Source organism: Otolemur garnettii, unplaced genomic scaffold, assembly GCF_000181295.1.
Source record: "Otolemur garnettii isolate 467f Iridium unplaced genomic scaffold, OtoGar3 scaffold00023, whole genome shotgun sequence".
Classification (NCBI taxonomy): domain Eukaryota; kingdom Metazoa; phylum Chordata; class Mammalia; order Primates; family Galagidae; genus Otolemur; species Otolemur garnettii.
This window is the reverse complement of record NW_003852418.1, coordinates 9,053,806-9,077,343: the sequence shown is the minus strand read 5'-3', so window position 1 is coordinate 9,077,343 and position 23,538 is coordinate 9,053,806. Positions and strand designations below refer to the sequence as shown.

Below are 23,538 nucleotides of genomic sequence, written 5' to 3'. Positions count from 1 at the left end.
GTCTCTTTTGTTCTCTGCTGTATCCACAAAGTAGACCTTTGACAATGGACACATGGATTTATAAAGGAATCTCTGTATGACGTGTCCCATCTCCTAATTAGTCTATGAACTTTTTTTTTTTTTTTTAAGACAAGTTCTCACTATGTTGCCCAGGCTGGAGTGCAGTGGTGCAATCATAGCTCACTGTAGCATCAAACGCCTGGGCTCAAGCAAGGCCCCCTCAGCCTCCCAAAGTGCTGGGATTACAGGTATGAGCCGCTGTGCCCGGCCTAATTAGTCTGTAGACTCTTTGAGAGCAGGTGACCTCTGATTGTTTTTCTCTCTGCACTTTCCCTACAGCCCCTTAGTTGGGGCCATCGTAACAATACAAACTCACAGAGCACAGCACTTCCTGGTTTGCAAAGGGCTTCCCATGCACGCTGCCTTACTGAAGTGGGCTTCATGCTGTCTGCTCACCTCTTCCCCTCAGCTTCTTCCTCTAGGCTAGGTCGCCTTCCTACCTTCCCCAGCTAACAACAGCCACATTTACAAAGTGCTTTTGTGCGTCAGACACTGTTCTAAGCACCTTCCCTGTGTGAATTCACACTATCCTGTCACGAATCCTATGAATTGGGCAGCATCACTGGCCCCCTTTAAGACATGAGGAAATGTATTTTTTCCAATTTTAATATCAGGTGTAGCCAGATTAAGCAGAATGATTTTGAAATATTTCTTCTTTTTCTATTGTCTATAAGATTTGGCATGATCTGTTTTTTGAAATTATTTCTATTTATAAATATTAGTTGTCTATTTTTTGAGACTTTGGAAAAAAAATAAGTTAATTGATGACTCTATATTGAACCTCAGAGCCAACGCATTCTATAATAGTTATACTTTTATTTGATAATGTGAATGTTACTGTCTTTGAATTACTATTATTATTATTATTTTTGCAGTTTTTGGCTGGGGTTGGGTTTGAACCTGCCACCTCTGGCATATGGGGCTGGCACCCTACTCCTTTGAGCCACAGGCACTGCCCCATTACTATTCTTATTATTGCTTAATCCTCCGTTGCAGCGATCGTCTGATTTCTTTTCTGAATGTATTTATCTTCATTCATTCTTTACGAGGTTTTCGTTTCTAGTCCTTATCTTAAACATTGTTATTGTTGGTAAATTTTAAGCCTTTCTAATTCTGTGAAGGCAAAAAGTGGAAACCTAATAATCACATGTATATGTAAAAAAATAAATAAAAAAGACATGGGGAAACTGAGGCACAGGGAGGCCAACTCCACTCCGTGGTCGAGGGAGGCCTGGAATCAGGCAAAGGCCCCTGAGTGCCCCCATTGCCTTGCCGCTGCCGACTTATTAGGTCCTTTCTCTCCTCATCCTGTGGTTTGCAGCTGTCTTTCTTCTCAGCACACCTTCTAAAACACTCAGAGTCACGGGGGGCTGTGCTATCCCCGGGCTGCAGCTTGCAGCCACGCACCTGGCTAGTTCTGTGATGCAGGCACAGCTGGCGGGGGGTGGGGCTGGCATCGTGCCAGCTGCGGGCTCTTCGCTGCTGACACTCAGATCATTTCCCCTCCGCTTATGGGTGAGCAAGGTGGCCTGACAAAGCCCTGGGCACTTTCTAGGCCCTAACTTGGATGGGGAGCAGATGGTCTCTGTTGACCAATTCTGTCCTTGTCTCCTCTAACCAAACGCACCTGCTCCCCTCCTCCCTCCACGTAGGAGTGAGTGCACAGGCAGGAACAACCCTGGTGGGACCTTGCTGCTTCACCCCTCAGTCAACAGACTTGTGTCCAAGAGGCCACCAGGTGTGGCCCTGATGGCCAGAGGTGGTGGGGTCCTCTGGCCTAGGACTCCACTGTGGCTCTTCTGCCTGGGCTGTGTGATGCTCCGCAGGTCGCTTAACCTCTCTGACCTCAGTTTCTGCTTTCACACAATAGGGATAATAAAAGCTTTTGCCTTACAGGGATGTTGTGAAGAGTAACGAGAACTATTCCCTGAGAAGCCCTGGCAAGACAGGCATGGAGTAGGCACTCAATGAACGCTAGCTACTGCCGGGACTGGATTCAGCACAGCTGCGTCAGGACTACAGCCTCGGACAGGATGGGGAACCTGTCCCAAAGAGCTGATGGTCTGGGCAGGGAAAGCAGGAGACACACAGGAACCTGGAAGATTTCCGGGCAAATCTGAAAGGGACTAGGGATCAATTCTGCCCTCTACCACGTGCCTGCTCTATCTCAGGATTAACAACCTGGGAAGTGGAATTATTTTTATTCCCATTCCACAGACCTAGAATCTGAAGCTCAGGGAGGCGACTGCACGGATGTTACCTAAGGCTCCCAGCAAGAAAGTGGCAGAGCTGGGACTGGAAGCCAGTTCTGTCCAGCTTGAGAACTAGGACTGCACTCTTCCTGGAGTGGAGGGAGGGGTCTCTGGAAGCTTCTGGGACTGATGTGTACATGACAGACATGATTAGCTGCCTACTCAAACCCTTCCCTTATGGGCTAGTAGCTGGTTCCAGGCATGGTGACAAAGAGCATGATTCCCACAGGCCCCTGGAGTGGGAGCAGTGTTGCCCCCAGTGAAGAACTGGTCTAGAGAATTCCAGAAATAGTAACTCATGGCCTAGCACAGGCTGAGCTGGCCCTACCTCCAGCCCCTTCTGACTTCCTGCACTGGCTGGCGGTGCTCACCTTGACTGCCCATTAGAACCTCCTGGGAACTCTAGTGCCCAGGCTGCACCCAGACCAGGAAAATCAGAAACAGAAACTCCTCAGCTGGTTCCAACAGGAGCCAAGTTTGCGAACCAGTCACTCTAAGGGCTTCTTCAACTGCAATCCTCCACAGCCACCTGGGTGGGGGTCTTATTCCAAAGGCACATTCTGCATCAGTCTCCTGGGTGTCCTAAGATCCTGCATCTCTAACCAGCTCCAGGGTGACGCTGCTCCGGCTAGCCCAAGAGCTTGAACAGGGCACGCTGAAGGCTTCTGTCCCCAGCTGCAGCTCATCAGGACCCCCAGGCTTGTCACAACAGAGATCCTGGGCCCACTCCAGAATTTCAGATGTGACAGGTCTGAGGTGTGGCCAGAAAATCTATATTTTCAGCACATCCCCAGATGGTGCTACTGGTTTGAGGACCACACTTTGAGAGTCTCTGGTTGTGCCTAAGAGAATTCAGCCCCATGCCCACCCCAACCATCTGTGGCTTGCGTAACCTTGGACAAGGTGCCTCATCTATTTCTCAGCTTCCTTGACCCCAAAGGAAAGGTGATAAGATACTAGTATCCCATTCCCGGGGTGTTGTGAGGACTGCCTCTCACCCTGGCACCTGGCACATGGCAGGGTGCAGTGTCCACCTCACAAGCTTCCCTTCCTCAGCTGAGGCCTCTGGACTTACCGCCCACGTTGTTCTTGTAGGTGTTGTACATTTCCTTCACACGCCGGTAGCGAAAGGCCAGCTTCCTCATCCAGTCCACACCGCCATGGACACCAGAGCCCAGACACAGGTTGGCGCCTGGGGCAGAGCTGTGGAAGCCATCTGCGGAGAAGTTATATGTGCTGGGGAGAGGGGAGGGAGGGGACAGTGTTAATTCAGGAGGCAGGGGCTCTTTGCTGGGAAATCACAGGCCCCACGGGGCTCAAGACTGGGCCTTGACTGTCCATGAGCCCCTCAAACATGCATGAAGTGCTGTGTATGTACATTTGGGGAGGAGGAGGACCACAGCTTTTATTAGCTTCCCAGAAAACGGCAGCATGTTTTGCTTTTGTCTAGTTAGCATTTAATTTTCTATCTTATATCAAATAACACCTCGGGTTTCTGTTGGGGAACTATGGATGCCCTTTTGTACATTGGCCACTTTAGGGAAACCTCACTTCCTCCCCCTTTAGGACATGAAGTTCAAAGGGAATTCCACAAAAATGGCTGGGGGTGGTTCACAAGTCAAGAAAATGTCAGTTAATTCCTACCACTTTTTTTTTTTTTTGAGACAGAGCCTCAGGCTGTTGCCCTGGGTAGAGTGCGTGGCCTCACAGCTCACAGCAACCTCCAACTCCTGGGCTCAAGTGAGTCTCCTGCCTCCACCTCCCAACTAGCTGGGACTACAGGCGCCCGCCACAATACCTGGCTATTTTTTGGTTGCAGCCATCATTGTTGTTTGGTGGGCCTGGGCTGGATTTGAACCCACCACCTTAGGTGTATGTGGCTGGCGCCTAAGCCACTTGAGCCACAGGCGCTGAGCCACTTTTTTTGTTTTTGAGACAGGTTTTGCCCTGTTACCTAGGCTAGAGTATAGTGGTGTGATCATAGCTCATTGCAACCTCAAACTCTTGAGTTCAGATGATCCTTCTGCCTCAGACTTCTGAATATGTGGGACTAGAGGTGGACACCACCATGTTTGGCTAATTAAAATTTTTTGTAGAGACAGGATCTCACTATATTGCTCAGGTTGGTCTTGATCTCCTAGCCTCAAGCAATCCTCCTGCCTTAGCCTTCCAAAGTGCTGGGATTACAGGCATGAGGCACTGCATCTAGCCAATTCCCACTACTTGGATCCCCAAATCCATCCTGGTTTCCATCCCTCCTGAGGCATGTCTTTTCACCCTCCTTCCTATTCTTTAAACAACGCCTCATCTTTCCATAGACATTCCTTCTTTTAATTTTTTTATTTGTTAGATTAGGCAGAGTCAGTTGCCTAATTGGTGCTTTGCAGTTATAAACTTGGACCCCAAAACAAGCAAGTGAGGCTGAAGAGTTCTACAGTGAACCGGCGGCATGGTTTAGAAGTGACAAAGTCAGTGACAAAAGTGGTGGCTGGGAACGAGTGGCGGGAAACCTCCACTAGAGTGCGAGGACAAGAAAAGAAACCCAGCCCTCTGAGAACACCACTTATTTCCTTCTTCCAAAAACTTTGGTCTAGGTTTGCAAAATCCCAGGGTAACAGTCATGCTGTATTGTCACCACACAGTGTGTCTGGACAGTACAACCCGAAGCTTCTGGGACAAACAAGGAGGCCCCTTCAGAGATGGGTAGGTGGCATGACAAGATGGCACCCTGGCTGTCCCACCGTGTGCGTTGGGCTAGTTTTGTTTCCTCTGCACTATTTTGTTGTTGTTGTTTCTGTGCTTTCACCAATGAGTTTAAGAGTAGAAAAAGAAAGAAATTTTATTTGTTAAGCTGGCCGGGTGTGGTGGCTCACACATGGAATCCTAGCACTCTGAGAGACCCAGGGGGAAGGATTCCAGGAGTTCAGGACCAGCCTGAGTAAGACTGAGATCCTGTCTCTTCTAAAAATAGAAAAATTAGCCAGGCATTGTGGTGGGCGCCTGTAGTTGCAGCTACTCAGGAGGCTGAGGCAGGAGGATGGCTTGAGCCCAGGAGTTTGAGGTTGTTGTGAGTGAGGCTGATGTCATGGCAATCTAGCCTGGGTGATAGAGTGAGACCCCGTCTCAAAACAAAAAAACAGGACGGGTAGGAATGATAACAATGGACACTGTATTGTAAGTACGTCAGTGTAACGCCCCTGCTGCGGGTGAGATGAGAGGATTTACTGAGGGTGAGATGGTGGGTCCTTCCCCAGTGGAGTGCTGAGCACCAGGACACAGGGAAATGGGACATGCCTTCCCCTCAGCCACCTCTCGCAGCTGGGGCCCAGCCTTACTCTGAGCAGAGAGCAGGCTTTGCAGCCAGATGCGACAGTTCTCCCAGGGAATGCCAGAAACACAACAACAAATTTCACATTGGGGGGGCTCCCCAGTGACACTGGGAGGTCACTGGCCCAGATGACTTAATGCCAAAGACCCCAAATGTAGACCCTGGTGTTCCATTCAGAACAGGTTACAGGACAGTCATAGGGAAACACCTACACGGCTGGCAAAAGTTGCTTTTTAGGTGTTAATTCCTGCCCATTACCGGACCACAGAGCCTGGAGTTCAGGGAATGTGTGTTTATTCAAGTACATTTGTATAAATGTGTACATGTGTACATACATTAATACATGTATATATGTGTATACATTTACATACATGCATATTCATATGTGTGTAACTACCATATTTGTATATATATAAAGTGCATTTATATGTGTGTACATGTCTATGTGTATATATGTACCTGTGTGTATTTATGAATATATGTGCATAATATATGCATAAATCTATGTATACATATTACCCTATAATTATAATATTTTGGACTAGTATAGTGACATTGCAGATCATTGACAACTATGGTGGGACATTCCGTAAAACAAAAATATAGTCTGTAGATCACACGTGACACAGAGCTTTCAGTCAAACCTCAACCATTTTAAAACGATATTTTTTTTTTTGGAAACTGCCTTCTTTTTGAGCACACTGTGTGACATCACTTTCTGAGGATACTCTGATGTTTCCTATCAGTCAAAACTACTCCTGTTGTTGTTTATGTGGGAGATGTTAAGAATGCTAGTTTGTTAAGGCTAAAAAACGATCATTTTATTTTTTCTTTTCAAGACAGAGTCTCACTATGTCACCCTGACTAGAGTGCTGTGGCATCATAGCTCATAGCAACCTCAAACTCTTGGGCTTAAATGATTCTCTTGCCTCAGCCTTCCAAGTAGCTGGGACTACAGGCACCCGCCACAACGCCCAGCTATTTTCTGTTGCAGTTGTCATTGTGGTTTAGCAGGCCCGGGCCAGGTTTGAACCCACCAGCCTCGGTGTATGTGGCTGGTGCTGTAACCACTGTGCTATGGGCACCGAGCCATCTTTTTCTTTTTTCTAACTTGATTTTGTCATTGCTTCATTTTCAATGTGTCTGGAGTCAAGAGCACTAGAACCACTAGAGTCTGGACCTCCCTTGACTTTGCTTGAGATACTCTCAAAACTCAAGGCGTCCTTGGAGGGAGCCAGGGAATCTCCTTTTTCCTTATCACCCAGGTCACAGGTGTCCTCCAGCTTCCTTCCAGGGTCAGTGAAGTCGGCGCAGATGTGTGGGGTGTAGAGTGTACAAGGAAGTTGAGGAGAATGGGAGGTGGAGGGGGAGAGCCAGTGCAGTCACCTGGGTCACTCTTTTTTTTTTTTTTTTTTAAATAGAGATGGGGTCTTCCCTCTGGCTCAGGCTGGTCTCAAACTCCTGAGCTCAAGCGATCCTCCCACCTCGGCCTCCCGGAGTGTTAGGATTACAAGCGTGAGCCACTATGCCTGGCCTGGGTCACTCTTCATAGACATTTGTGTGAGTGGATATAAATCAGAAATATTTAGTCATTATGCTGGAGAGTGGTGAGTTTGACATGGTGGGAATATGGGTGATTACAGTTCTCTTCCCTGTTTTTTTTTATACCACCTGTCTGGTGGTATAAAATTTCCTGTCTTTCTAGTTTTATTCTTGATAAAGCATAACTACACTCAGAGAATGCTGTGGATGTTGTGGGAAGAGATGGAGGCCCTGGTGGAAAGCTGGGAATGGTGTCCAGGATGAACAGAGCAGCTGTTCAGAGCCTGGAGTCAGGCTGCCTGGATTTGAATCCTGCCTTCCCCACTGACCAGCTGTGTGAGGTTGGGCAGGTTGCTTGGCCTCTCTGTGCCTCAGATTACCCAACAGTAAAATGAAGATAATGGTGAGAGCGTCTATCTTCAGGGTTACTGCAAAGATCCAGTGAGTTAACTCAGTAATGCACTTGGAACAGAGCATGGCACAAAATCCACGTTCTTTGAAGGTGGGTTCTTACTACTAACTGGAAAGAAACCTACAAGAACAAGACCAGGGACATCGGATGCTTGGTGCTTAGCATAGAGTAGGGACTCAATAAATATTTCTTGAATAAGTGGGGAATTTGGTTTCTTGGGGGAAAAAACACCCTTGGACTGTGAATTCTTAAAGTGAGGTACCAAATGGCTCAGCAGGAAACAGGGGTCAGAGGAATATTGCCCTGAATTCCAAGCCAGCTAGCTACGGGGGAGACTTTATAAAAATGGAACCGCCTTACTGCCTGGAAAGGAAGAGCGGTTCCCGGCGATGACTTCATGGAAAGGATACAATTAACCTTGATCTGGGGTTTATTTACTCCATAAATTGAGAGGTCCTGGCAGGGCTGAGTTCCCTGCCAGTCCTGATTGCAGAAGGCATTTTCTGAATGGCTAATTAAAACGAAGCAGGCATCTGCCCGCCTCTCACTTCTGATTGCGCTGAGCTTTGAAAAGACTTGCAGGCTCAGTAACAGATGACTTCTATTTCTGTTTTTGTGGTAAGTTGGGAGACACACCTTGGAAACCAGGACTCAGCTGGTCCCATAACTAAAACAGTAACTGGTCTAATAATATTTTCGATGCACCTAGAGGCATTGGACTGTGATAATTCTGGATAACCGCAGGTTAATGATAGTTCCATTTTAATAAAGTCTCCCCAGGGGGAGGGTTGGAACATTCCAGCCACATTCCTCCAAAAGCTGTCTCATTTTAAGCGGTTGGTTACTCAATTTCTGGAAAACCATGTCCTAGAAGTGTTTTCCCCGAGAAACCAGACACACCACTTCTTCATTCAAGAAATGCTTTCTTTGAGTATCGGCTGTGTTGTGATATTAAAAATATAAGTATGTAATGAATAAATCAAACCTTTGAAGAATGTATACCAAACTCTTCATGAGGATCAATTTGGGAGTGAGGTCAGGGTTAGTGTTTGAATTATTTTTCACAAATGCACGTATTACTTTGATTACCAGGAAAAAGAGAGAGAAAGGTAAGAAGTATTCAGGGACTTCAGGTGGTGCATAGGAGACTGGAGGTCAAGGTTGTGATTTGTGAGTTCAGAGAAGCACAAGTCCCAGTTCTGGCTGGAGGCAGGAACATCTTGTCCCTGTAAGCCAGCACCCTTCTCTTCCTGCCCCATCTCCTTGCAGAAGGGAAGCCTGACCATCAGCCAATCAAGAGGCATCTCCCCCACCTTTGATCTCTCCATATAAACTCACAGGGGGTATAAAAGGGACCTTTTGACTCCCCAAATTCCCACCTTAAATCTTGGCCGTTGTCATCTGACGAGACGTCATCCACATGGATCTGGTCACAATCCTATGGAGAATTTGACAGGAAGGGAAAAAGAGACAGAAGTGTGGCTGGTTAATCTGACGTCGCCTTTAAGGGCTGGCTTCACAAGCTGTGGGCTGTAATGAGCACTGGACTGTGAGTCAGCAGTCTCGGGGTCCAGTCTGTCCTGGGGTCGAGTCTCATTCTCTCTCTTTGGTTTCCTTATAAACAAGCAGGTTGACTATAAAGTGACGGTGTAATCTATCATCCAAACCAAGATAGATTTTTTTTTTCTTGAGATAATCTCATTTTGTTGCCCTCGGTAGAGTTCCGTGGAGTCACAGCTCACAGCAACCTCCAACTCTTGGGCTAAGCAATCCTCTTGCCTCAGCCTCCCAAGTAGCTGGGACTATAGGCACCCGCCACAATGCCTGGGTATTTTTTTTAGAGAAAATGTCTCCCTCTTGCTCAGGCTGGTCTTGAGCTCATGAGCTCAGGTAATCCACCTGCCTTAGCCTTCCAGAGTGTTAGAATTACAGGTGTGATTCACTGTGCCTGGCTTTAGCCCAGGATAGTTTTGAGAGTAAAAAGGAGGCTGCTATTAATATTATATTGGGGGACAGTTGCAAACTGGGACTCCCCAACTCTCCAGCCCCTCAGGTACCCCAGACACATGGTCCTATAGTGGAAGCCTTTGCCTGGCTCAATGCCCTTCCTCTGCTAGAAATGCTCTTCATCTGCTTAGCAAGCCCTGTATTCTTTTTTTTTTAGAGACAGAGTCTCACTTTATTACCCGTGGTAGAGTACTGTGGCATCACAGCTCACAGCAACCTTTAGCTCTTGGGCTTAGGTGATTCTTTTGCCTCAGCCTCTCAAGTAGCTGGGATTACAGGCGCCCACCACAACGCCCAGTTATTTTTTTGTTGCAGTTTGGCCGGGGGCAGGTTTGAACCCGCCACCCTCGGTATATGGGGCCGGCGCCCTACTCACTGAGCCACAGTCACCGCCCATGAGCCCTGTACTCTTTAAGCATTGGCTCCTGCAGTCACAGGAGGGTCTGTGTCCTGCCACCTGTGATTATCACTTATTGAGCAGTTACTACACACGGGGCACCATCCCAAGTGCCTGCCACTCAACAAACTCCAGTGGCATGCTGCTTCCCACCACCCACAGCCTCTTGGTTTTCCTTAGGGAAACACTTTTCTCTGTGGGGTGGCTGTGGGTGGGGAATGATGAGATGGGGCACATGACCCAGGCTGGACCAATCAGAGGAAGCTAGAGATTATTTCAGGGACGAGCATGTGGTCTAAGCTGGGCCAGTGAGAACCAGCCCTGGGACTCTGGCTGGTGCTCTGGGAAAGTGGTGCTCTCCTTCCGCTGGAGATGCAGAATGGTGGGGTTGAGCCTGGAGCTGCGGAGGAAAGCAGGGCTGAGAGCTGGAGAGAATGATGAGGTCTCTGTCACAGGATATGATCCCTTAGATCTGGTCAGGACTGAAGCTGGGCCACCCTGGACTGTGGTAGGTTAAATAATAAAACCTCAAAGATGCGACATCCTAATCCTTGGAGCCTGTGAATACGTTACTTTATGTGGCAATAGGTACTGGCAAATGTGGTTCAGTTAAAGATCTTTCTTTTAAAGATCCTTTTTAACCTTTTTTTTTGAGACAAAGTCTCACTATGTCACCCTCAGTAGAGTGCCATGGTGTCACAGCTCACAGAAACCTCAAATTCTTGGGCTTAAGCGATTCTTTTGCCTCAGCCTCCTAAGTAGCTGGGACTATAGGTGCCTGCCACAATGCTTGGCTATTTATTTGTTGCAGTTGTCATTGTTGTTTAGCAGGCCCGGGCTGGATTCAAACCTGCCTACCTTGGTGTATGTGGCTGGCGCCCTGACTACCAGGAGAAGGTGACTGGAATGATGTGCTTTGAAGATGGTGGAAGGCACAAGCCAAGATATACAGGTGGTTGCTAGAAGCCAAAAAAGGCAAAAGAAATGAATTGTCCTCTCAGAGCCCCCAGAATTAACCAGCCCTGCTGACACCGTTAGCCCAGCGACATGGATGTGCATTCCTGAGCTTGGGAACTGAGACGATACATTCATGTCATCTGAAGCCACTAAGTATGGCAATTTGTCACAGCAACCGTCAGGGACGAATGTGCTGACTTTTCAATTCCAGCTAGTGGAGCTGGATTTGTCACTTTGCAGCCAAGAGTAGGAGGGATGCAGCGCCCCCGTGGAACTTACACCCCATGCACACTGGTCCCTCCGACTCTTCCCCCCCAGGGAAGTATAGTCCGGTGATACTTTGAGAGGGCAAAAACGCACCAGGGGGCGCCAGCCCCTGTAGCATTGGTTAAGAGCTCAGGCTCCTGACTCTGACCGTCTGCATTTGAGTCCTGGTTGCAGCCACTTCCCTGAGCTGTGACCTTGAGAATGGGGCAGAATCCCCATGAACCTCAGAGAGCTGGGTGGTAGAGGGAGGGGAAAACTGAACCCACTTCCCAGGGTTGAGGTGAGAAGTGAGATGCTGCATTTAAAGCACCCTAAAAACCTAAGATCAGCATCTGGCACACAGTGGGTGCTGCAGAAATGTTTGTTTTTATTACTGCATTAAGAGTTGATACATTTTCCACATTTTGATGGCAAGGTATTTCAGGAAGCAGGTGCCTGACTACAGAGACTGCTGGGGGAGAGGAAGCACATGTTACTCTGAGCTTGAGAACTGAGAGAAAAGATTAATTGTAGCGTCTCTGGATCCTTGGTGGCAGACGGGAAGCTGGAAGAAATGGTACTTCCAGCCTTTTGAGCAGATCTCTTTTTACACATGGAAAGGGCCTGAATTTATCTCTGAGAATAGGAGTTTTGCTGGGGGTGGCAAGGGGACACTCCTGCTCTCATTATTTATTTATTAACTTATTGTTTATTTATTTATTGGAGACACAGTGTCACTCTGTTGCCCTGGATAGAATGCCCTGGAGTCATTATAGCTCATAGCAACCTCAGTCTCTCAGGATCAAGAGATCCTCTGAGTAGCTAGGACTACAGGCAGCTGCCCCAACACTCGGCTAGTTTTACTGTTTTTTAGTAGAGACCGGGTCTTGCTCTTGCTCAGGCTAGTCTTGAACTCCTGAGCTCAAGTGATCCACCTGCCTCAGCCTCCCAGAGTGCTAGGATTACAGGTGAGAGCCCGGGTCCTTATTAATTTTATAAAGATATGTAAAGGTGGGGTGGCACCTGTGGCTCAGTGAGTAGGGCGCTGGCCACATATACTGAGGGTGGCAGGTTCGAACTCGGCCCCGGCCAAACTGCAACAAAAAAGTAGCTGGGCATTGTGGTGGGCACCTGTAGTCCCAGCTACTCAGGAGACTGAGGCAAGAGAATCGCCTAAGCCCAGGAGTTGGAGGTTGCTGTGAGCTGTGACGCCACAGCACTCTACCAAGGGTGACAAAGTAAGACTGTCTCTAAAAAAAAAAAAAAAAAAAGATATGTAAAGGTGGTCTTATTATCATGATGGTGTTTAGAGAGATTGCTTGGGGGCAGGGGAGGGGATGTGGCATTTGCGGGGGGGGGGGCTGGCTGTCTTGTGGAGAGCCAGGCTAGAACCGGGAAGGAGGGGTTAGCAGAGGAGTTGCGTGGACCCTGGTTCCTCTTTTCACCCCGAGTAGGGGTTCTGGATTGGAAAGGGGTTTGCTGGGGGGGTTGCTTCCAGAGTCCTTGGCACACTGGCCCAGGAAATGAAGCTTTGCTGCAGGTGACGTAGTGAGGCTCAGAGTCCCAGAGCTGCCATTGTCACTTCTGCATAGGACCTTGCACCTGTGACCCAGAGGCCAGAAGCCTGGGTGTGGGCAGTGGTGCGCTCTGATGGGCCTGAAGGGCAGCAGGGAAGTCCCACTGAGTGGCTTCTTAGGGGTCAGCCATGGGCAAATAGGAGTTGGATAGATGGCAAAGAACATGGAGGATGCTAAAGGGTGATCCCAAGTGAGAAACTTGGGGGGAGTGGGAGAAAAACTGGGGAGACACCGAATGACCACTCTTGAGCCAGCAGATCCGGCTGACACCTAAACTTTTCCTGCTCATTTCATATTTCCTTTCTTGCCACGGACTCAGGACTCTGGTCAATGCTTGGTGATCTCAACTTATCCCTGCTTCCCCAAGAGGGAGTGCCCTTTCCTGCAGTGGTTGAGCACGATGGCGGTACTCCCGGTAACTAAAGATTCTCGGGCGATGCTGTCCAACACGGTAGAAATTAGTCCCATGTGGTTATTTATACTTACATTTCAATTAACTAAGATTAACTAAAATTAAAACTCCAGGTCCTTAGTCTTATTTCGAGGGCTCAGTAGCCAGCCACTATACTGGACAATGCAGATATTTCCACAGTCACAGATAATTTGATTAGACCCCACTGCTCCAGAGAGATCAAGGAACTAGGTTGGCAGCTTTTCTCCATAAGTTCAATTAGGGAAGAACTTGAAAACTGGCCTGGAGGCTCTCTACTTAGCCCATCATATGCTTAAAAAATTTTTTTTGGAAACAGTGGCCAATATGTAAACTCAGAGGGTCTCTCTTTACCCCACCCCCCCACCCCTCTCTCTCTTTCTCTCCTGATTTTCAGCAACTGTTGGGAATTTGCACTTGGTGACGCAGGGCTGGCCTTCCCAGATCCCGATAATCCCTGGGAGCTGAGCGGCAGCTGCCTCCTGCCTGGTGTCCCTTTGCAGCTCCCATCGACTCCACTCTCCACTGGGAGTGCGTCACTCTCCATTACCTGGTTACTTGGCCCCTGAAGGTATCTGTGTTTGAAGCTTTGGACCCACTGTCATCTTATCTTAGACAGGAGGATCCTAGGATCAGCAATCATATATGTTAATGAAAATGGCTTTTAAAAGACTTTACAGACCCAGGCGCATAAGATGGAAAATTAACAGAAAATCCCCCCCAGTGCACTGCTTTACCTGAAATGGGAAAAGCACCTCCCCAGGTCTCCCAGGCCTTCTCTGAGCTCCAAAGCTATCCCAGGGGTCACACGGGCTCAGGCCCCTGGGCAGGGTTCCATGTGCTTTCCTTGATGTCAGGGGGAAGGCATTTGGGGAGGCTCTGTTTTTCTCATTTGCAAGGGGATTGTTAGGGGCACTAAAGTGTGACAACAGTAGCGATCACATTTCGGACTTAATAAAATACCATGACGCTCAGCTAGACGCTACCTCATACTCCGCCAGCTGACCTGGATCGAGTTACCCCCTGAGTTGGCAATGAGGAGAGCTGGACAAGGCAGAGGACACTGAGCTTCCGAGGAAAAGAATCCCGCGCCCCTCTGCTCTGCTGCCGCTCTCCCAGGTATGGGGGCAGGCCTCTAAGTCAGGGGGAGACTTGTCCACACAGCCTGGGTACAATTCTGGTCTCTCCTGGGTCAAAGGAGAAACTATCCTTTTGACCTATCCTGGGGGTCCTGAGCAGGACCAGCTGGCAGAGACAGAAGAAGGGTCCCCACAGCCTTGACCCAGCTGAGGTCCAGGTTGGCTGGGGACCAGGACCTAATGGGGAAGCCCAGCCTCCAAGGATTTTCAATTTCTGACCCAGAGAAACACCTGCAAAGAGCCTTGTGCCAGGATGTCCATCGTTCCAGGGAGAAACTGGAAAATAGCTAAAGTTCCCTTGACTTGATCATAGCCAAATAAAATGTGGTATGTCTATTCAGTGGAATCCTAGCCAGCAGTTCGGAAGAGTGAGGCAGATTTTTCTGTTAGCACATGGGAATGTTTCCAAGACACCTAGGGTGTGAAAAAGGCAGGCTGAAGAATGATGAGGCTGGTATGATATCCTGTAAAATCTCATTGAAATATGAGCTATTTTATATGAATATATACATACAACCCATGACTGGGCTGGGGGTCAAAGAGGTTTAAGCCTCATTGAAATACTTTCATTTTTCTTTTAAAGGAGGATAATAAGCATATGTATTGGTTTTGGAAAAAAGTAATTAAAATTACCTCACTGGGGAGGAGATGGGATCTAATATCAGATGAAAACATTTATTAAGAGCTTCTGATGTGCCAGAGGCTTGCTTAGCTCTTCACATGTATTTAGAGAGAAATTATTGTTACCCCTTTTTATGGAGGAGAAAATGAGGCAGGAAAAGTGCAGGAACATGATTATTGTGGGTTGAATTGCGCCCCCCAAATATATTGCAGTCCTAACCCCCAGAACCTGTGAATGTGACCTCATTTGGACATAGGGACTTTGCAAATCTGGCCTGTTGCCTGTTTGTATAAATAAAGTTTTATTAGAACACAGCTGTGCTCATTATTTATATTTGAATAATGTAAATTATTCCTCAGGGTGAGCCCTGATCCGATATGATAGCTGTACCTTTAAAAAGAGGAAGTTTGGACAGAAATGTACAGAGGAAGAATGACATGTGATGATGAGGACAGAGATGGGAGGACACACCTCTAAGGTGGAGAACATCTGAGACCACTAGGAGCTAAGAGAGTGCAAGGAGCAAATTCTCCTCACAGCCCTTGATCTTGGACTTCTAGCACTGTCCAAGTGTCTAGCACTTGGACTTCCAGCACTGTGAGACAATAAGCTTCTGTTGTCTAAGCCATGCGGACTGTGGTACTTTGTTACAGCAGTGCTAGCCACTAATACAGTGCCCTAGGTGAGGGGGAAGAGGGGCCTGTACCTGGACCCAAGAGGTTCTGAGCCTTCAGAGCCTCTGTGCCCATGAGACCCATCCCTGCCAAGGCTTAGAATACCTGCTGGTGACCTGGCTCTGCACCAGGTAATGAATGGGTCAAAAGAGGGAGTTTTCTAGGACTAGATCTGGCTCTTGTCCTCAAGGTACCTACCATATCACTGGAAAAGACGAGGCAAATAGGATGGAACACTGAACTGCTTATTCAATACATGTACATAATGACCACCCGCTGTGTGCCCAATGCTGGGCTGAGAACCCTGTGAGTCTTACAGTCATCCCTGAATTCTCTCTTTGCCTCATTTTCCAACACTGACCCATCACCAAGTCCTGCTGGCTCTGTCTTTGACATATACCCACAATCTGACCATTCTCATTCTTTCCACTATGGTCCAAGCCATCATCAGACCCGAGGCTGGTAAACTGTAACACATGGGCCAAATCTGGCCTGTTGCCTGTTTGTATAAATAAAGTTTTATTGGAACATAGCCATGTTCATTATTTACATTCTTTCTGTGGAGAATTGAGTATCTGAGACAGAAACAACATGTTCTGCAAAGCGGAAAATGTTTATCATCTGACCTTCTATAGAATTTTGCTTATCCCTGGCCTAGAATATTGCCACCACCTCTTCACACTCCTTGCTCCCAGCCTAGTCTCTATCCAGCAGCCAGAGGATAAATCCTATAAATGATTTCCCTCTCCTGCTCAAATTTCCCAAATGGCTCCCACCACCATCTGGGTAAGAGTAGAGTGTACACAATGACCCTGGTCCCAGGTGGTCTGCATACCCTCACCCTCCCTACCTCCCTGACCTCATTTCCTACCCTCTCCTCACTGCACTGTCAACACAGTGGCTTCCTGCTGGTCCTTCAACAATGGGCCTACCCCGGCCACAGGTCCTTTGCACCTGCTCCTGCTGCTTTGAATGCCTTTCCCTCCTCTTTCCATCTGTCAAAAACCTGCAAAAGATTTTCTTGATGTCACTTTCTTTGTATAAATTCCTCCAGCTGCACCCCAAATCAGGCTGAATGACTTCTGCCTCCTACTTTGTGGAGCCTTTAGGACTAATCTAGGTCCAATATAATGGCCATTTTCTTCTTTCAGTCACTGAATTGGGCCACTCAGAAGGTAGCAGATAGGGTTTGGATGTCTGGCCCTTCCAAATTGCATGTTGAAATTCCATCCCCAGTATTGAAGGTGGGGCCTGGTAGGAGGTGTCTGGGTCCTGGCAGGGAATCCCTCCTTAAGGGCCTGGTGCTCTCCCTGACATAATAAGTGAGTTCTCTCAAGAGAGCTGTCTGTTGAAGGAGCCTGGCACCATCTCCACTCTCTCTTGCTCATTCTCTCCCAGTGTGACACACCTGTTCCCCCTTTGCCCTCTGCGTTGACTGCAAGCTCCCTGGGGCCCTCACCCAGACTCAGCTACTGGTGCAATGTTTCTTTTTTTTCTTTTTTTTGAGACGGAGCCTCAAGCTATCCCCCTGGGTAGAGTGCCATGGCATCATGCTCACAGCAACCTCCAACTCCTGGGCTCAAGCGAGTCTCCTGCCTCAGCCTCCCAGGTAGCTGGGACCACAGGCGCCCGCCACAACGCCTGGCCATTTTTTGGTTGCAGCCATCATTGTTGTTTGGTGGGCCTGGGCTGGGGATTCGAACCTGCCACCTTAGGTGTATGTGGCTGGCACCTTAGCTGCTTGAGCCACAGGCGCCGAGCCAATGCGATGTTTCTTATACAGTCTATAAGACTGTGAGCCAAATATACCTCTTTCTTTGATAAACTACCCAGCCTCAGGTATTCCTTTATAGCAATAGAAAACAGACTAACACAGAAGCATCTGCCTTTTTCTTTTTTTTTTTTTTTGCAGTTTTTTGGCCAGGGATGGGTTTGAACCCACCACTCTCGGCATATGGGGCCGGCACCCTACTCGTTGAGCCACAGGGGCTGCCCAAAGCATCTGCTTTTTAAAAGTTGATTTTTGCAAGGCTGGAGAGTAGGGGAGTCAAAAGCACAGACTCTGGGACCTGAGCTCAAATTCTGCCTCTGCTACTTACTCACTGAATGGCTTGGACACAGTATTGAGACTCACTGAGCCTCAGGTTCCCCTTTGGTGACAGCTGTTTGAACAGTGCCCACCTCGTAGAGTATTGTAAGAATTAAACAGATCAATACAAATGAAGCCCTTCAAGAAGTGCCTCGCCATAGGAAAGGCCCACACATGCTGGCCATCCTTGCTGCTGCTATTACCATCTTGAGTTCTATGTGTTTGAACTCTGTGCCTGGCACAGGAATGGTCCAGTTGAATTGAGCCCTCCATTAAGGGAGACTCACAAGCGATCAACTCTGCCAATGAGGCAATCAGGAACAGAGCCAAGCCGGCTGTGGTGATGTAACTGGAGTCCCAGCTATATGGGAGGCTGAGGTGGGGAGAATCCCAGCCTGGGCAACATAGTGAGACCCTGTCTCTGAAAAAAAAAAAAAACCCAGGAGGAAACGATGTACCTCAGCCCCAAACTCCATGGACAGGTCAGCACGTTAACCCATAGAGCAGTGATTTTCCACCAGTGTGCGTGGCATACTGGTATGTCCTGAGAGGATCTTAGGATTTTAAAGATCATTAATTAAATTATGCTTGAAAGATGTTCAAAGCATATAAGTTTTGTTGTTGTTGTTGTTGTTACAGTTTGGCTGGGACTGGGTTTGAACCCACCACCCTCAGTATATGGGGCCGGCACCCTACCCACTGACTCACAGGTGCCACCCTATAATTTAAGTGTCCATGGAAGGTTAACTAGAGGTTCAAGTGTGCTGTGAGATAAAAAACGGTTGAAAAACACTGGCGTAGAGCATTTCTAAATGGGGAGGGTGGGGAAGGAGAGAATGGGGGTAGGAACATTTAGGTTCGCACAACCTAGATGACACTGGAGTTGGCATTCAAATGCCCGACCCTGGTTTTAGTTGGAGAATGATGTTAGAAACTAGTATCTGGGTGCTGGGAATGCTCATTGCTACACAAGTGTCATTGCTTCTGCAGCCTCAGGTGACAGAGCAAGGTCTTCAGTTTTGTAAAATATTATGAAACATGGCTAATAGATCTGGTTGCAGGGGCAAGTGGCAGGCACTCAATAAATAGTACCAACTACAGTCCAGACCCCTCCTTTCACTATCATGGAAAGTGAAGCTCAGATAGGATCTGAAGGAAGCTTCTGTCAAGAGTCACAGCAAAATAAAATAGAAGCTGGAGTAATGACACAAATACCATAGTACTGGACTCTAACCCAGGGTGCAAAATAAGTATCTGCGAGTTCATACTGATGCAGTTAAATGACTGCTTAAGTAAATAAGGGAAAATCGATAATTTTTCCAGCAGAAAAATTCTTAATAATTTATGTATATACTACACCCTGGGATGGTAGGAGCAGTCCACCTTTCATCAGCAAGGACAGCAATTTGTCCATTTGTCATGTGCTCAAAGTCCAGTTTCAGTATCAGGGTGATGTTAGTTTCATAAAATGTGGGGGTGAGCAGCTCATCTCTTTCTTTGCTCTGTAGTTTGTGTAGCATGGGATTTATCTTTTCCTTAAAGGTTTGTTGAAGCTCTTGTTTAAAACCAGCAGGACCTGGTGCCTTTTTTTGAACATATCTCTTTTACAATTTAACAGTTTCTCACGGTCATTGGTTTACTTTATTTACTTTTCTCCCCTTGGGCTAATTTTGGTAATTTGTATCTTCTCGAAGAGTGTCAATTTCACAGAGGTTTTCAAATTCTCATAATTAAAATAAATGACTTACTCTGCGCCCTTTCATTCTGGATGTTGCTTATCGATCTCTCTCTTTCCTGCCCTGCCCCTTGATCAGGCTTGCCAAAATCCTATCTGCTTTGATGGTCCTTTAATTGCTCTTTTAATTTTCCTGTTTTTTCTAATAAATGTTATGTAAAGCTTTAAATGTCTATCTTGATCCCCTTTCTCCTACATTCCATAGGTCGATATTTAGTATTCCTGTTGGTACATATTGCCAAGCAGTTAGCTCAGTGACAAATATTCATCAAAACCTATTCTGATTAAGCTGGGGACAGCTGGGGTTTCCCAAACTTTCCTGCTGTGGTTTGATCCCATTACTTTCTGTCCTTGGCGACCCTGAGACACAAATGCAGGAAGGAAATTGTTAATGAATTTACTTTAGAAAAATGGCTCGTCAGGGCCCAGATGATCTCCCTGGCTGTTTCTTCTCCTCTGAGGTAGGTATATTTTTTAAGTGGGATTGCTTAATGCTGCCTCTAGACCAGCCAGAGAAGGCGTTTACTCCCTGGGAAGGAAATCTTGGCTATCCCTCTGGGCTGTCCAAGTGTTTAATTTATCTCAAGAGCACTAAAGAGGCTGTGGCTCGAATTGTATTAATGGCCAGTTGGGCAGGATGCTTTGGAGAGCAGTTCTGCACTAACACAGTGAAATATTATTCTCCCTGATAGCTTCTAAAGAACCATAAATCAGATGTTTAGCAACTAGGTCCACGTGTCAGGCAAGCAGCCATGGCCTGCCCTAATTTCAGCAACTTCTGAGTCGTTCTGGCACGGTCTTTCCCAAAGCTCTGGTGGTACCTTGTAACACTTCCTCGCCAGACCACCTGACCACCTGGCCACTCCCAAATCAGGCCAGAGGTACTTCTTGCCAAAGAGCTTTAGGGCCATCTTGCTTCTCCTGAAGGACTCTTTTCTTCCATCCACTCCGCTGATCTTCGTTGTTCCTTCCTTGTTTCATGGTTCATCTGAAGGCGCTAGCATCCATGAAGGATAAACGCCCCAGCCTAGAAGTCAGACTGGTTTGGGAGCAAATCTCCACACTACTCTTACTAGCTGTGTGACCCTGGGAAAGTGACCTCTCTGGGCCTCAGTTTCCTCATCTGTAAAACGGAGATTTAAAAACCTATCTCCTTTGCAGGGATTTTGTGAAGCTTCAGTGAGATAATTCAGGTACGATGCCCAGCGCAAAGTAAGAGCTCAATGTGTGTCAACTGCCAGGCAAGTGAACCAAGTGGTGCCTCCATTTCCCCATCTCTAAAATGGGGGTGCATAGCAATATTTGTCTTCTGTGGTTGTTATAAGGGCTAGAGAAATGGGAGCAGGCAAGCCCTGTCTCTGCCAGGCAGCTGGTGCCCACGCAGTGCATGTTGGCTGTTGGCTACCACTGTGGTTATGTTTGTTATTCTTACACGTGCTCTCCACTCAACTCCAACCATGTCATTGTCCCTCCTCCACATGGTCCACATCTTTCTTTCCAGAAAAGCATTCCTTGTATGTTGTTTTGAGTGCCTCCAGGTGATCCATCTCCTAAGTGGGGACTGAGGGGTGCTGTAGTGTTTCATTACGGCTGGTTGAGATCACTTGTGTGAGTTTTATTCTGCAGAAGATGACTACAGACTCACAGGGGAGCTTTCCATCTTTGTCTTCTACATTACACTGGGAATTTCTCTTCCTCTTGCTGTCAGATCTTGCCTGTCTTCGGCCAAGCTTCCCCACATCTCCCCTGCCGCCCCTGCACTCTCTTTTCCTTTGAGCCCAATGTCTGCAGCATGTGAGTGCTTAGATTCCTAATGGAGGATAAGGGTGGGGACTCTGAGGCCAGGCCACTTGGGTCTGAATATTACCGCTGTCAACAGTGTGGCTTTGGGCCGTTCATTTAGCCATTCTATGCCTTAGTTTTTTCATTTGTAAAATGGGTATTATGGGCTGAATTGTTTGTGTCCCCTCAAAATTCATATGTTGAAGCCCTAATGCCCAGTGTGCAAATGAGGTCATGAGGATGGGGCCCTGATCCAAAAGGATTAGTGACCTAACAAGAAGAGGCATCAGAGGGTTGGGTTGTATCTCTCCTCTGTATAGAGAAGTAAGTGGGGCCAACCCACCCTAGTTTCGTTTTTATTTATTTTTTGCTTGGCTGCATCTTTTTCTAAGACCACAGAGAAATCAATGCAGAGCTTTAATCCGGGAGCCAGATGTTCAAATGTTTCCTTTACCACTCTTGTTTACTGGGACAAGAATCGAGGAGGTGTGTTAGGCTAAGACTGCAAGCTGACCCTTAATATCTATTTTCCCCCTTTTCTATAGTATCTGCACATTTCTACGCACATGTGATTGCCCAGAAGACGCTTCCCAGGCTGCCTTGCAGGAAAGTGTTGCCCAGTGGCCAAGTTCTGGGCAATGGGGTGGGAGCGGATGGATAAATGCAACCGCTGAGGGGCACCCTCCAGCCTCTGCCCTCCTTTTCCAGTGCTGCCTGGAAGGTGGCAGCTGCTGGGCTGGATGAGGGCAGCAAGAGAAGGAGCCCAGGCTTCTGGCATGGGACAGCTGCTTTTTTGACCCTACATTGCTCACATTCCGATTTCCTCACGAGAGAGAAAATCAACTTGCATGTTATATAAGCCTCTTACTCTGATGATCTCGTATCCTAATTTGTAGGCAGCAGGGGAAAAGCAGAGGCGAGCAGACAGGGAAGAGGTTGTGACTGCGTCCAGGAGAGAGAGGATCGCGACTTGGAGAGACGTGGACAGGGGCCGGGACCAGAGACTGTATCAGACTCAGGCCAAGCTGCTGCTTTTGAGGACCCACCCCCTGGCCAGACTCACTAATTCCCCCCTTGGGGCTCACTCTCCCAGTCATCTCCTCCCAGAAAGCCAGTTTGTCTTCCTCTCTCGGCTGCTCTCATTGTGCCAGCCTCTGGTCATCTTCTCCAGGGACAGTACCCCACCCAGGCACACCTCCTGGCTTCCAGAGGACACGCTATGAAATGAAGGTTACCTTGTAGTTTATTGTTAATAACAGAGACCAAGTGTGTAAAGCCCTTCACTGGCACGAATACTGCAAGAGAATTCCTTGCTCTGGAGCACGAGAGCGCTCGGCAGGCAGTAAGCCTAAGGAAGAAAGAATGGAAGGAAGAAAAAAGGCAGGTGGTGGAAGGGAAAGGCGGTGAGAGGAAGGAACGGTTGGGCAGAGGCGGCTGGAAGAGAGACAGTGCTGAGAGGGAGAAGCATCTGCTGGGCTTCTGCGATCTCTTCACATAGGGCTGATCGAACAGCATCGTCTCCCCAGCTACACTGGAGGCCAGAGGTCAAAACCCCAGGGGCCTCTGCTTAGCTGTCGCGGAGCCTGCAGACTTTGGTCCAGCACGGATCCCAGCCGCAAGTGCATGAATTTCAACCAAACCGCCGCTCACCCCATAGCCCAGCTGACAGTTCAGAGGAGGATTCCCTCCCCTGGGTTTTACTGCAAAGGTCCAGCACAAAGGCAAAGTGGCCGTGGATAGAAGAGCTGGCTCTTCATATTTATCCCCGAACTCCAACAATCAGCTATGATTTAAGGCCAGTTGGTCACCACTGTCACATCTCGCCACCTTTCAGTGTTGGCCACACTGCCATAAAATTATTGCAAAATCAGGGGTTGGGCAAGCTACTTGTATTTTTCTGACTTGTAGTAAAATAGATACCTGACAATTAAACACTTTGCCCCAGTACTATGGGAACCCCCAAGGCATGCCTCGGAAGCACATGTAGCCCTTTGGTGGAAAGGCCCACATGTTGGGCAGGTAGTGGGCAGGGCTCTCTGCTATTTTTATATATCTCCCTTCATTGTTACAATCCTGCGTGCAGGGGCTTTTCTTCCAACCCATTTAACAGATGAGGAAACTGAGGCTTAAAGAGAGATGGATCGATGCACCCAGGTTACACAGCTAATGGTGAAGCCAGGAATCAAAGGCTGATCAAACTGATTAGAAGGCTCTTGCTCTTTCCTTGGGACACATGTCCTGAGTCCTTAAGCTCCATAGATTCTTTTTTTTTTTTTTTTTTTTTTTTTT

At 47.8% G+C, this 23,538-nt stretch overlaps 1 protein-coding gene across 2 annotated transcripts in view; it reads right to left on the bottom strand.

Moving 5' to 3' along the window:
* Positions 1 to 23,538, bottom strand: part of EYA2 (EYA transcriptional coactivator and phosphatase 2) — a 258,220-nt gene that overhangs the window by 12,077 nt on the left and 222,605 nt on the right. For both annotated transcript variants that reach the window (XM_003787676.1, XM_012803838.1), the window contains exons 11-12: positions 8,974 to 9,032; positions 3,388 to 3,548 (exon numbers count right to left, since the gene is read on the bottom strand). In XM_003787676.1, the coding sequence (XP_003787724.1) occupies positions 3,388 to 3,548; positions 8,974 to 9,032 (220 nt within the window). The remainder of the gene's footprint in view (positions 1 to 3,387; positions 3,549 to 8,973; positions 9,033 to 23,538) is intronic.